At 34.3% G+C, this 13,888-nt stretch overlaps 1 protein-coding gene and 1 long non-coding RNA gene across 2 annotated transcripts; one reads left to right on the forward strand and one right to left on the reverse strand.

Moving 5' to 3' along the window:
• Positions 1 to 1,811: 1,811 nt before the first annotated feature.
• On the reverse strand, positions 1,812 to 2,435 carry LOC128553875 (tigger transposable element-derived protein 4-like). Its single transcript, XM_053535065.1, has one exon. It carries the CDS (start codon positions 2,433 to 2,435, stop codon positions 1,812 to 1,814), a length of 624 nt encoding a protein of 207 aa, XP_053391040.1.
• A 5,939-nt stretch (positions 2,436 to 8,374) lies between these two features.
• LOC123543323 (uncharacterized) lies at positions 8,375 to 11,312 on the forward strand. The gene is made up of 3 exons (XR_008369456.1): positions 8,375 to 8,685; positions 10,749 to 10,842; positions 11,071 to 11,312. It is a non-coding gene; the product is annotated as an uncharacterized LOC123543323 (long non-coding RNA).
• The last annotated feature ends 2,576 nt before the right edge of the window (positions 11,313 to 13,888 follow it).

The following is a 13,888-nucleotide window of genomic DNA, read 5'->3' on the forward strand; positions in this document are numbered from 1 at the left end:
TTGCTCCTTCAGTCTTTTTTCTTTATTTATCTTTAAACTCCTCTTTTCATCACACCAAATTGTACGGATGAATCAAAATTATCTTTCGTTTTCCCCTTTACATCAGGAGTAGTGTTTGAAGCAGTATAGATTTTACTCCTGTATGGTCACAGAAAGCTATGCTTGGATGTTTTAGAAGTTTGTTTCATATAGGTAATAATATGGTAGAAAGCGAAGCACCAGTGTCAATAAGACATTCAAATTGTAACCCATTAAATATGTCTCGAACCTATCGAATTATTTGAATGACTATTGTTTCGAGATTTATCAATTATCTTGGATGTGATTCTCAGAACCAAAGTTGAAACATTTGCTATTATTATTACTACTACTACTACTACTACTACTACTACTACTACTATTATTATAGGTACATTGTATAACGTTTAGAGCGTTTCTAAACATACGGGTGCACGTGCAAGTATGAATCGCTCTATAGAAGCATAGGCGGCTGCCATATCTAGATTTATCTTAGGCTTAACCTAAAGTTAGGACCTATCTTTGAACCTAGTTAAAACAAGTTCCATGAAACAGTTTTTTGCACGGTTTAATACGAAAGACCCGTGGTGACATTTCAACTTCATTATTTCACAATTTCTGCTTCCTGATTTCACGATTTCCACTTCATGAATTCACGAATTCACGATTTCTGCTTCCTGATTTCATTATTTCTACTTCATGAATTCACGATTTCCACTTCATGAATTCACGAATTCACGATTTCACGAAAAAACTTCACGATTTCGTGATTTCACGATTTCTTGATTTCACGATGTCACGATTTCTGCTTCCTGAATTCACGATTTCCACTTCATGAATTCACGATTTCACGATTTCCACTTCATGAAAACACGATTTCACGAAAGAACTTCACGATTTCTTGATTTCACGATTTCCACTTCTTGAATTCACGATTTCACAATTGAACTTCGCGATTTCATGATTTCAATTGTTCTATTTGGCCTATCCATTCCGTTACTCTCGATTCAATGAAGTGTAAACATAATGAATGGTCTGGGTTAAAGAGGATGAGTTTATACTCCTGCATACGTAATAAATTTATTAAATATGACCTATACATGAATAACTGAACTGAATTCATTTATAAGATATCAAAAAAGATTAAGGTTTATATGTCGAGGATCACGAAGGGTATCCTAATATATAACATACTTACATATATCTGTATGTACATACATGTAAGTCATCAGTTTTGATTCATCTTCTGTACTATTTTCATTTGAAAGAGACACTTTTGTATGTTTTTGCTAAGAATTGGTAAATCCATAATTCTTCAACTTAGATATTGTCAATTTTTACTACAGTGAAACACCGCTCGCTCGAGGTCGCAAGCGAATGAGCAAAATGCTCAAGTTATCCATGGTTTCGAGCGATCCAAACATTAACCAACATACGAAGAAAAATCAAGTTTGTTTTACCAATTGTTATCGGTATTATTTGCAGAGGAAACGGTGATGCGTAATAATAACACGCACGTGACATTTTCAAAAAACGTATTACAAACGTTATCTACGATAGACGTTTCAATATGTACTTTGTAAATGGCACATGTGAAGAAACAACTTAGACTTTTACTTTTTTTATTTTTATTTATCAACAAGTGCATATAGAAATTAGATTTTTCATCATTTATTTCATTTCATAAATTCATGCACGATCATATAACAATAAGGATATACAAAAAAAGACAAAAAATGTTAAAAACAAAGCACATTCATTTTAGCACATGAAACATTTAAAGATTTAACATTTCACATTGTCATTTCACATGTCACCTGACTAATGATTTCAGAATCTGTAGCAGAGGCTGATGTTGTTGCTGCGTTGTCGTCAAACTCTGAAAACGAACCAAGCAATTCGGATGATGTACCCATACTGGCAAGTCTAGCAAGTGGTATATCGTCAAGTTCGTCGGTGTCGTCGTCATCTCCCTGGTCATCGATGATCTGTAACGTGAACCCTGCATGACGATAGCAGTTTGTTATTGTTGTTGGTGTAACGAACTCCCATGACTGCTGAAGAAGACGGAGTGCATATAGTACTGACAACGTGAAGTCATGACCGTTGTCAATGGCCGAAAGCTGGCGGAGTACGACTCTTTTTCTGTAGTGGACTTTGAGTTTCTGGATCATTCCCTGGTCCATCGGTTGTGTTTTACTGGTAGTATTTGGTGGTAGAAATATTAGCTCAATATTACTAAGGTTCTGAAGTTTGGGGTGACAAGGTGCGTTGTCTACAACCATTGCGATACGTCTGCCGCGGCGTTTCATTTCACGGTCAATTTTCCTGAGCCAGTCTTCAAAGATCTGCCCGTCATCCAGGCTTTTTTGTTGCTTGTATATTGCGTCGGCAAGGTTTTGACGTTCTTGAAGCATCTGGGTTTCGCAGATTTACCAATTTCAAATAATGGCAGTTTGTCGGTGCCGGACATATTGGTGCATACCATAACAGTCAACCGTTCTTTGCTTCGTTTTGTACTGTTATATAGTTCATAGTGAAATGTCTGTGATTGTGGTCACGGACTCAGAAGGTTTTTACTTAGTTCAAATCAACCTACTTTTAGTGTGAAAAAAGAAGAAAATTTACATACTAGTCTAAAGGAGGTAAAATACCCATGATGAGAACCATCTGAGTATAGTCACTTAACGGAGGGTCAATTTTTACTTGAGAAATCTTTAAAGGTATGCGTGCGTGTTTAAATTTCATTGCGAATGTTTCAAATTGACATTTTGGTAGAAACGCATTATTAGATGTGTTTTTGTGGGTAATTAAATTCCATACCGTTTTCAAGGGCAGATAACTATTTTTCAATACCGGTGACTTATGACTTTTTATGATTGTCCTTCAATATCCAAAGTTTGGAGAAATTCTATAATTGGGAAAAATTTCGCCCATTTCATATACAGGGAATTCTAGCGTACGCCTTTAAAGATAAATTAATCTTCCGGATTATGAAACTGAAGTAGGCCATTGTGTGACTGAATACCCTGGTCAAGCCTCAGATTTTACATTTCATTATTTCAGGTTGACCGTCCAAGTATTTCGGGACTAAAGAAGATCCGCCAAGGAGGTAGATGAGAGAGACTAGAAATAAACCTGCTGCCGGTACTTGAATAGTTGTACTAGGCGTGTTAACGGGTCGCGCGCGTGTGTGTGTTCTTTTTCAACATTTTTCAGTCATATAAACGACGGTGGTAGTGAGCACGATGCCCAGCTTCATAGTGCTGTCCCACTGGAATATCACGCCTTAGACACGTGGTATGATACCTCACCCAGTCACATTATACTGACATCTGGCTGACCAGTCCTAGCACTATCCTCATAATGCTGAGCGCCAAGCGAGGAAGCTACTAGTACCATTTTTTACGTCTTTGGTATGACGCGGCCGGGGATCGAACCCACGACCTCCCGCACTCGAAGCGGACGCTCTACCACTAGGCTACCGAGGGGGTCGCAGGGATAAATAAATGACATAGATAAGGTTAACTACTTCAGGTTGATCTTCCATCAGTTTCGAGACTAAGGAAGATCCGCCGAAAGTGGTAGATGAGAGAGGCTAAAAGGTTTGCCTTCGTGGTAGAAAGGTTGCAGATACTGTTTCCTACCGGTTCTCAAGTTAATTGGTATTTTAAAGTGTTATGCCACAAATGGCTCTAAACTTTGTAGCTTAATCGTTTGTATTACTTTAAATGGCAGCAGGTAAATTGGTAAATTTGTTCTTATAGCCCCATAATCTATACTACTTTTGAACTTCGAAGTAAAAATTACTTAGACGTAAACTACGAAAGACCCGTGGTGACATTTCAACTTCATTATTTCACGATTTCTGCTTCCTGATTTCACGATTTCCACTTTATGAATTCACGAGTTCACGAATTCACGATTTCATGAATTCACGATTTCACGAAAAAACTTCACGATTTCTTGATTTCACGATTTCATGATTTCACGATTTCTTGTTTTCAAGACTTCCACTTCATGAATTCACGATTTCACGATTTCTGCTTCCTGAATTCACGATTTCCACTTCATGAACTAACGATTTCACGATTTCCACTTCATGAATTCACGATTTCACAATTTCCACTTCATGAATTCACGATTTTACCATTAAACTTCACGAATTCACGATTTCACCATTAAATTTCACGATTTCACGAATTCACGATTTCTCGATTTCACGATTTCATAATTATAGTACAATTTCAAATGACTGATGTATGACGTAGAAAATCGCGGGTGATATTCGCTACATGTAAGATGGCGTGTTATATAATAACCAGGTTTAGGTACTGAAAGTGAAAACTGGCCGAAAATGCCTCAACTGATGAGGAAATAGACTTACAAACAATACTTTTAGAATGCATTATTGCTTAAAATGTGAAATTGTTCCAGTCCCTTTTTTCGGTTTTTGTAAGCTCCTTATCTTTGTGCTATTAAATGAAAAGCGTTGCATCTTATTCACATGTAAGCTATTGCCACTTGCTGTGTAAATGGTATGCAAACTGTGTGATCAAGAGTAGGGCCGTTTAAAATGTAAAAAAGCGGCTTAGACGCTACAGGCGTGGAAAGGATATACATACAAAATATAAATTCAATCCATGCAAGCATTCTCTTTTAAATGAACAGAAACAAATGTGTCTATAGACGGAAAGACGGATTCCAAAATAACGGACTGACGGACGGACAACTGCAGGGCTTAATGCTCGGTCGCCATACATGGCGTGGGCATAATAAACATACTTATATATTTTGGAATTGTCTGAAACAGTAAAGGTACTTGGGCATCTTATTTTGTTCATACATGTTTTAGTGTTGAAAGTACCCAATACTGTGTTGGTACAGGCACCAATATCCCTCCCCAACCTCTACACAGACGTATGCAGGAGTATAAACTCATCCTCTTTAACCCAGACCGTTCATTATGTTTACACTTCATTGAATCGAGAGTAACGGAATGGATAGGCCAAATAGAACAAGTGAAATCATGAAATCGCGAAGTTCAATTGTGAAATCGTGAATTCAAGAAGTGGAAATCGTGAAATCAAGAAATCGTGAAGTTCTTTCGTGAAATCGTGTTTTCGTAAAGTGGAAATCGTGAAATCGTGAATTCATGAAGTGGAAATCGTGAATTCAGGAAGCAGAAATCGTGAAATCAAGAAATCGTGAAATGGTGAAATCACGAAATCGTGAAGTTTTTTCGTGAAATCGTGAATTCGTGAATTCATGAAGTGGAAATCGTGAAATCGTGAATTCATGAAGTAGAAATAATGAAATCAGGAAGCAGAAATCGTGAAATAATGAAGTTGAAATGTCACCACGGGTCTTTCGTAGTAAACCGTGCAAAAAACTGTTTCATGGAACTTGTTTAAACTAGGTTCAAAGATAGGTCCTAACTTTAGGTTAAGCCTAAGATAAATCTAGATATGGCAGCCGCCTATGCTTCTATAGAGCGATTCATACTTGCACGTGCACCCGTATGTTTAGAAACTCTCTAAAGGTTATACAATGTACCTATAATAGTAGTAGTAGTAGTAGTAGTAGTAGTAATAATAATAATAATAATAACGCGTCTGCTAAGATTATTTGATAGATTTAACCGAGCTGCGCGCTACATGTAAATCTGCCGATACATGTTAAGAAAATCAACACCAAAATAGTGTGAAATGTGGATGCTCTGAAATTTGAATTAGACGCTTATTGAAAAATATAACAACAATCTACACGTACACGTACCGTTACAAGGATGAAATCGCTACCTCTCTGCAACTGGAATTCAGGGATGACAGCATGACTGATAATGAAGTTTTATCAATGTTTAGAAAGCTTCGTCATGTCACTACGAATTCGTGACATTTGCGCGATAAAATGTAGAATGTCACTTCATATGTCGTGTGTCTCGTCATATTGGGGTGTGTCGTGTCGACTTTCCTGTTGAGTGTCGTACGTTGCATTTGCATGTGTATTATCGTGTGATTTATTGCGTTACGAGCCAGAAACACAAAATACAATTTAATACTAATCTGATTCCATACATATGTTATCAGTAAGCTGCGGAAAACACCTCAATACTGAGGTAGTACCGCGTCAGTAAACAGCATCAAACTGAAATAAAGCGTATGCGTGGAAGATAGGAGGGGGAAATTAGTCAGAATCAAACGCACGAGTTTATATTTTAACAAAAACTTGTTACTTATACATATTATTCAGTTATTTCATTTCAGTGTGTATGAAAATTTGCTATATTGCTTACTTAGTCCTGTAAATTTCAGTTTTCCTGTCGTCTTTAAAGAGAAATAAATCCATTACATATTTGGAGTTACACTACTGTAATAAAGCTTTGACGTTGAAGACGTTTTAAGTATAGAAGACGTTTGTCTAATTGACTTGATTTATAATAAGTAAAAGAACGAAGAAATGTTGATGTTTCAACAGGAAAAGCTAACGTGATAAAAGAATATTAAACCTTTTTCTTTAAACATATCTAACTTTGATCAAGGAAGTAGATGATATAAACAACTAAGTATACCTGTTTAACCCTTGGGCTACATGTTTTGTGACAGGTTTGATAATTCAGCAAGCATTCAATATTTTAATTTAGATTCAAGCATTACAGTTTATTATCTTTCTCCGTAACATATTAAACAATGATTTATAGCATATACAATATTCCGAACCTTTCAAACCTGTTACATTACAAATCCCTTCATTTCTTCCACAAAAAAATAATAAAAAAAGATTAATAGTAGATCTAAGCTATAACAAATCCTTAATATTGATCGTTTAGAAATACTGCCGAGGGTTCGCCAGGTATAATCTTAGTAAACGTAATTAGCTTTTGAATGCACGACTTAAACAGTTGGGTAATTTTACACATACATATTTAAAAACAATTTAAAGTACATAATATTACAGATAGATACAATTTTCTCAGTGTTTAGCATCAGAATAATTAGTGCAAGCATAATACAAATATAATGGAGGAATTTCCTACAACGTGATGATTTCTTTCATACAAATAAAGTGCATTATATATCTTTTTTAAAACATTCGTCTGTAGTTTTACAATATTACAACATTATACATTGAAATTAAACAGTATTTCATTTGCGAAAGTCACATCTGTCTATATTTTCACGATTACATGTATATAACAGAATATAGATATAATATATATAACTGTACAGTATCACGTTTGTCAGATAAGCGTCTGTTTTTTCCGTTTTTCATTCATTTTGTGGAAATTCCGTCTTTCTGATGCATCTATCAGAGCTTGTCATACATATAAAACATAAGTGGTTCTGAAATTAGAAAGCAAAATTACATATCTGGTTTTAAATACTACATGTACATGTTTATAGATATCAACAGCCATAAAATCACATCTTCTATAGATACGATATATCTTTTGAAACATGCTAATATTTTAAAATTAAATACGCGCACTTGTATCAAGTACAGATTAAAGATCAAGGTATTTATATGCCTTGAACATGTATTTTTTTTTTAATTGCGCTCATGCTACAAGTGTATACGCCGAAAGTCGGATATCTAAAGCACACATTTAAAAATACCGAATATTCTTTCAAAAGTATAAATTCTGTACTGAATATTCTTTCAAAAGTATAAATTCTGAAAGACTTGTATCTAGAGTGAAAACATTTATTTTTATGTTTCTTTTTTTATGAATTTCCTTTCTTTCTTTTAAATATTCAAATGAAATAAACAATAAATGATACAAGATTTAAAGAAATCTGCCTCCAACATCAGCCATTTTTCTTCTGCAGCGTAGAAACATCAGTTGTCGGTCATGTGGCAACAAGTCTGCTGTTTCGCGTTGTTCACATCAGCGTCCCATAGTTTCGTAACAATTCTCTGTTGTTGCTGAATTCTATATGCACACATCTCGTTGCGGACTAGTAGATGGCTGTGGGATCCTGAACAGTTTTCAGCTAGAGCAGTCTTCAGCTAGGGCAAAATATAGTTTTCATATCAGCTTGGTAAAATAGTCTTCATAATCAATTTATTTGCAAACTGTGACGGGTATTTTCAATAAGAATTGCATGGGTAATTAAAAGTATAATACAATGACGAGAATCTGGCATTGTGTAAAAATGTTTCTTATTTGTCTTGTTTCTTTGTTGTTTTCTACACAGAATTTCAGATTATTTCTTTTTTCATTTTAACATTGTTCATAAATTCTGTCTTAGCAAAGTTTCTTTAATTGTAGATGGAGAGAAAGATTGATATATCATTATAGCTCGAGGTTATTTTTCGTTGATTGTTGTATTATTCATGATTTTATCTTTATCACTTTGGCGTTCCACCAGGAAGTTGCTGATATAGTTGACTGATAATTAGTCCTTAAGGCTGTTATTGTTACGCAGTTTCTCATTGGTCAATATCGCGCGTTCAACCGTGAATTTATCAGTCCCTTTTTGCATTTGTGGCAGAAACTGTTAGCTAACTGGCATTGTATTTCTTGCTTGTATTGTGTGCAGACGTGGTTTAGAAATTTTGCTTGAAATTTAATTAAAGTTCCACCGTAATACGAGCACTCAGATATAATAAAAGGATATAACAATGGACAGGAGGAATGATTACACGTATTCAAGTTATTATAAGGTAAGTACTTTATATATTTATCTTTTAACTGATATAAATTGTTTTAAATAATAGCCGCCGGTTTCTTTTTGCCACGCCGGTATTTGGCAAATTCAGCCTATATTTATACGCGCTTTACAAAAATGAAAATTGCCTTAAATTGTTACATTAACCCACCTATTCTAAAGTTAGTATGTTTTGATATGATATCATTACTAGTTTTTTGTTTATCAGTACGAGAAAATTACATTTGCCATGGCAAAAGCGGTTTTGCCATGGCAAATCGGTCTTTTGCCATGGCAAAATGTGTTGCCATGGCAAAATAATTTTGCCATGGCAAGAAAATTCATGATTCTGCCATGGCAATTTTTCTTCATTTTTCTTAAAAAGTGATTTTAACTATTTCCAAACGAATGTATTGGTAGAAATATGTTGTTTCATATCGATAACTCAGTTTTTTTTTTATTTTGCCATATAAAATACTCTAACATTTAATTTGCATTTGCAAACAGACTTATTTCTTATGAATTATTTCGCCAAAATTATTCGGGCAAGTGAATTTGATACATAGTTAACGAATGACATTTTTTTGTGTACTGGTTGCCGCATTTTTGTTTTTTATTTCACAGCATTTGTGACCATGTTTACCTTATTAATTTAAAGATAGAACAATATAACTTTAACTTTAAGGATATGAACTGTGAAACGTATATTTGATACAAAAAATAGAATTAATACGATTACAGCAATTCATTCATTTTGTGGAAATGTATGATCGCGGTAAATGTGCTTTAACTATAATTGCTAGTAAAATAATGTGCTTGTTCTCACAAGAAAAGGTCTGAGAACACTAAATCTAAATCAACAAAGTCATATATGCAATAAAAGTAATTACGTTTTGTAAGCCTTACTTATTCGGCTTATTCTAGGATATATTATTAAATTGTTGTTATGCCTCTTAATTTTAGTCGTATTTGCATTTTACTATTAAGAAAAAATACGTGTAAAAAATTCAGAAGTCATTAGATACTAGCAAAGCGTACGTGCTTTAATAAAACATAAATCTCGTATAGAAAACTTCAAATTGGTTGAATATAACTATTTCTTTTTTCTTAATTTAAACTAAAATCTTCAGAAATACGTTTAAACAGATGGTAGGAGATATTTACCATGACACCGCATGACAGGTGCGTGTATAAACCTTTCATGACACCGGTTTCTGGAACAGGTGCGTGGAGAAACGTATCGTGACACCGGTTTTAATATTCTACAGACTGCAGCTGACATTAAATTGCAGAAACAAAACACAAAATATGCATTAAAAATGTTAGCCAGGCATTTTTTTACTTTATTGTAAACATTAATCAATAACCATTACTATAAATCTCACATTATGACTGTTTTTCTGCGTCTTACAATACTAAAGTATGTTTAAACTAGTGAACCTCACGATATAATTGTTCTCACAGGTCTCGGAACACTAAATGATTTGACATTAAAATATTCTGATAACAATAATTACAAATGCGAATAACAGCATAGGTATTCTGTTCTAAACAGAATTAAAGAAAAAAAATGTTACTTTATAGTTGTATCTTGTATTTTCTACTAGCCTTTTACTATGCAGAAAATATAACTTTGTGCATTAGGAACTTAACCAGCACCGAACAATTATAGTAATAAATGTATGAACAATAACTTTAATTGAAGATATTTGCAAAACAATACAGTGTATATGAATATACACATTGGTGAAGTCATTTGGATTTATCAACGTCATCATATAGCGCTACTTTTCTTACCAATCTCTTGTTAAATCATTTTTTGCTATAAAATAGCAAAATATTCTCTAAGATAGGACCTACGCGTAAGTCCTTAAACAGTTGTCTAGCAGTTAGGCCTAAAACAATTTCTTATCAGACCTTGCATCATGTCAGTTTTGCTTTTTTCACTCTCAGCCATATGACTTAATATCATTTGCAGATAATTTTGTTTGTCATCATCTTCATGTTTGTTTACAGGACTAGGTATCTTTGTGTGTCTTGTAACATTTTCAATAACTATGTTACTTTGGTTATTTTCAGACTCGTTTGACAAAGACTGTGTATCCATGTCATCCGTCTCTGTGGACTGATCAGAATGCGAAGCACCTGATTCCATGCGGGATTCATTATCAAGGTAATTGTTTTCTTCTGTATTGTTACCTATACTAGCTGAACTTTCGCCAGTATTGCTTGCTTTTTGTTCAGTTTCTGCGTCATCTTGTTCCCTACTCTGTTCTCTTAAATGTTTTCTTAACTGAGCTAAAGGAATGTTATCTTCTGAGGAAGATTTTTTCACGTTCTTGACGGACTCTGTTAGTGCTTTCAGGCATTTTAACTTTTCTGATTTTGTTTGATATTTCAGTATCAGAAACATCAGATTCATCATTACTGCTTGAGCTAGAATCATCAGGAGGTATTACATAATTGACCCATCGTCTTGGATAACTTTTAACAGCTTTACGTTCGGGCCATTCAGCAATGTCAGCAAGCCTAATCTGATCTGCATGTACTTGAACAACTGAGTTGTCAAGCTGGTTCTTAATAAGGTATGTGACTGGACCTTTTTGTTCAAGAATTCTGTAATGCGATTTCCAGCGATCTTCAAGCTTGTTTTTTCTTTGATAGTTCTTATAATAGACAGGATCATTTATTTCGAACTTAAAGTCTTTTGCTTTTTTGTCTACTTGTGCCTTATGTTTTCGTTTTGAGCGTTTAAAATGTTTATAAGCAGTAATGAAACTTGAATGTTGTTCTTGAAGAACTATCTTGTGAAACTCTTCGCCATGGTATTTAGCTCTAGGCTTTAGCAAATTATCAATAGGTAAAATCGGGTCTCTGTTGTAAACTAAATAGAACGGTGTGAACTTTGAACTTGAAGAAACATTGTGACGTATGCCTGCTAAAGACATATTAAGATGGAGATCCCATTCTCGTGTATTACCTTGAACTCTTTTTGCTAAAATATCATGCAGAACTCTGTGCATTCGTTTTTGTTTTGCATTACTTTCAGGGTGGTATGCTGTACATGATACATGGTCAATATTTAACTCTTTCAGGACCTCCCTAAAGGCAGAACTTGTAAATTCTGACCCTCAATCATGAATTATCTGGAGAGGACATCCATATCTAGGATATATCTCATTCAAAAGTAAGTCTATTACTGTATTTGTACTTTTATCAGGAGCTGCGGAAGCTTCTTGAAAACCACTGAACATGTTAACAAAACAAATGGTGTAACGATTGCCAATTAGTGTTTTCTAATAATGACCACATATGTCTATTGAAACAATAGCAAATTGTCAAATTTCTAGCTTCGCAATCAACACAAGTTGTTACATATCTATGAAGTTCTTTAAACATATTTGGCCAGTAGTACTTTGTTTTTATAGTTGCAAACATACGTTGTGTACCAGGGTGACCATTATTGTGATATTCTGTTATAACTAATGATTTCAAATGACTAGGAACATATAGTCTCATAACTGGTTCTTCATCTGGGTTTGAAATATAGTATAGAACATTGTCTATTTCTAAATACTTCTTCAATTCAGCCTTACTTGGGTCACCATGCTTAAGTTGCAGTTTCATCTGAACAATTGCAGGATCTTTATCTTGTTCTAATCTCATATCTAAATCTGCAAATGCTGGGACAGTTTCTACTAAAGAATCTTGTTTTTGATAGTCTTTGTTAGCTACTTCTTTCGGGTTTAAGTTGTTAGAGTTTATAACATTTATGCTTTTCACTGTATTTTTGTCAGAAATTTTGTAGGTATTGTCATTTATATCTGGTTCAATTTCTTGCTCACTTTCTGTTTGTTTATTTTCAGAATCTGGTTTTCGTGAAAAGAAATCAGCAATAACATTTGCCTTTCCTGGAAGATACTCTATCTTACAGTTGTAACCATTAATAGACAATGCCCATAATTGAATTTTCTTGTTTTGCATTGGGCTTTTTAATAAATACTGCAGCGGAGAATGGTCGCATTTGATTGTAAATTCAGTGTTATGTAAAAAGAAATCTAAACGTTGCAAAGAATAAAATACGGCGTACGCCTCCTTTCAATAGTGCTGTATTTCTTTTGTGTTTCACTTAGTTTATGAGACAGAAAATATATAGGTCTTTCTTTATTTTTATCTGATTCTGGTGAATTACACGCTTGAGTTAAGCACGCTGCCACATGACTATCGCTGGCATCGGTATACAATGTATACGGCTTGTTTGGATCTGGGTAAGATAAGACAGAAATAGCTGTTAATTGTTCTTTAATTTTCTCAAAACTTTTCTGACCTTCTTTTGTCCAAATAAATGGAGACCTTTTCCTTGTAAGGTTTATAAGAGGTTCTGCTATTTCTGAAAATGAGGGGATGAACCGACGATAAAATGAGGAAGCCCCGATTATTTTTCGAACTTCACGCACATTTTTTGGAACCGGAAGTGACCTAATAGCTTTAACTTTATCAGGATTTGGTCTGATACCATCTTAATCTATGACATAACCTAAGTATTCGGTTTTAGACTGCAAGAATTGACACTTTTTCAACTTAAGTTTAAGTTTATTCTCTCTTAACCTTTGAAACATAATGTTTAAGTGGCGTTTATGTTCTTCTAATGTTTTACTGAATATAAGACAATCATCTAAATATGCCACAGCAAAATCTAATCCCTCTAAGACTTTAGACATTAATTCCTGGAACACCCCAGGGGCATTAACTAATCCGAAGCACATAACGTTATATTCGAATAGAATGTGGTAAATGCAGTTTTTTCTTTATCTTTTTCATCAGTCGGTATTTGACAAAATCCTGAGCGACAGTCTAGGGTAGTAAAGTATTTTGATTCACCTAAAAGAGCCAATATATCATTGATATGAGGTAGAGGGTATGCTGTTGGTCTCACCAGAGAATTTAAACGCCTAAAATCGACACAGAAACGACGACTATTGTCAAAAATTGTCTTGTTGCGTAATGGCCTCTAAAAACCACATGGCACTAGTGTTACCAGACTTGTAAAACCTGTGGTAGAACTTTCACACACATATATAAGATCGAAGACACAATAGTTCGTTTCTGATGTTTATTTAATTTCAGGTAGTTAAAGAAAGTCTTTTAGTACAAGTAGTTTTATTGTCTCAATGTCCATCTTTCAAATAATATTTAGCTACTATAAAATGTTAAGAACT

The sequence above is a fragment of the Mercenaria mercenaria genome, unplaced genomic scaffold, assembly GCF_021730395.1.
Source record: "Mercenaria mercenaria strain notata unplaced genomic scaffold, MADL_Memer_1 contig_4421, whole genome shotgun sequence".
Taxonomy (NCBI): domain Eukaryota; kingdom Metazoa; phylum Mollusca; class Bivalvia; order Venerida; family Veneridae; genus Mercenaria; species Mercenaria mercenaria.

Bases quoted from the DNA above. Each gene is read 5' to 3' on its own strand.
- LOC128553875 (XM_053535065.1), bottom strand. From the start codon at position 2,435: ATGCTTCAAGAACGTCAAAACCTTGCCGACGCAATATACAAGCAACAA.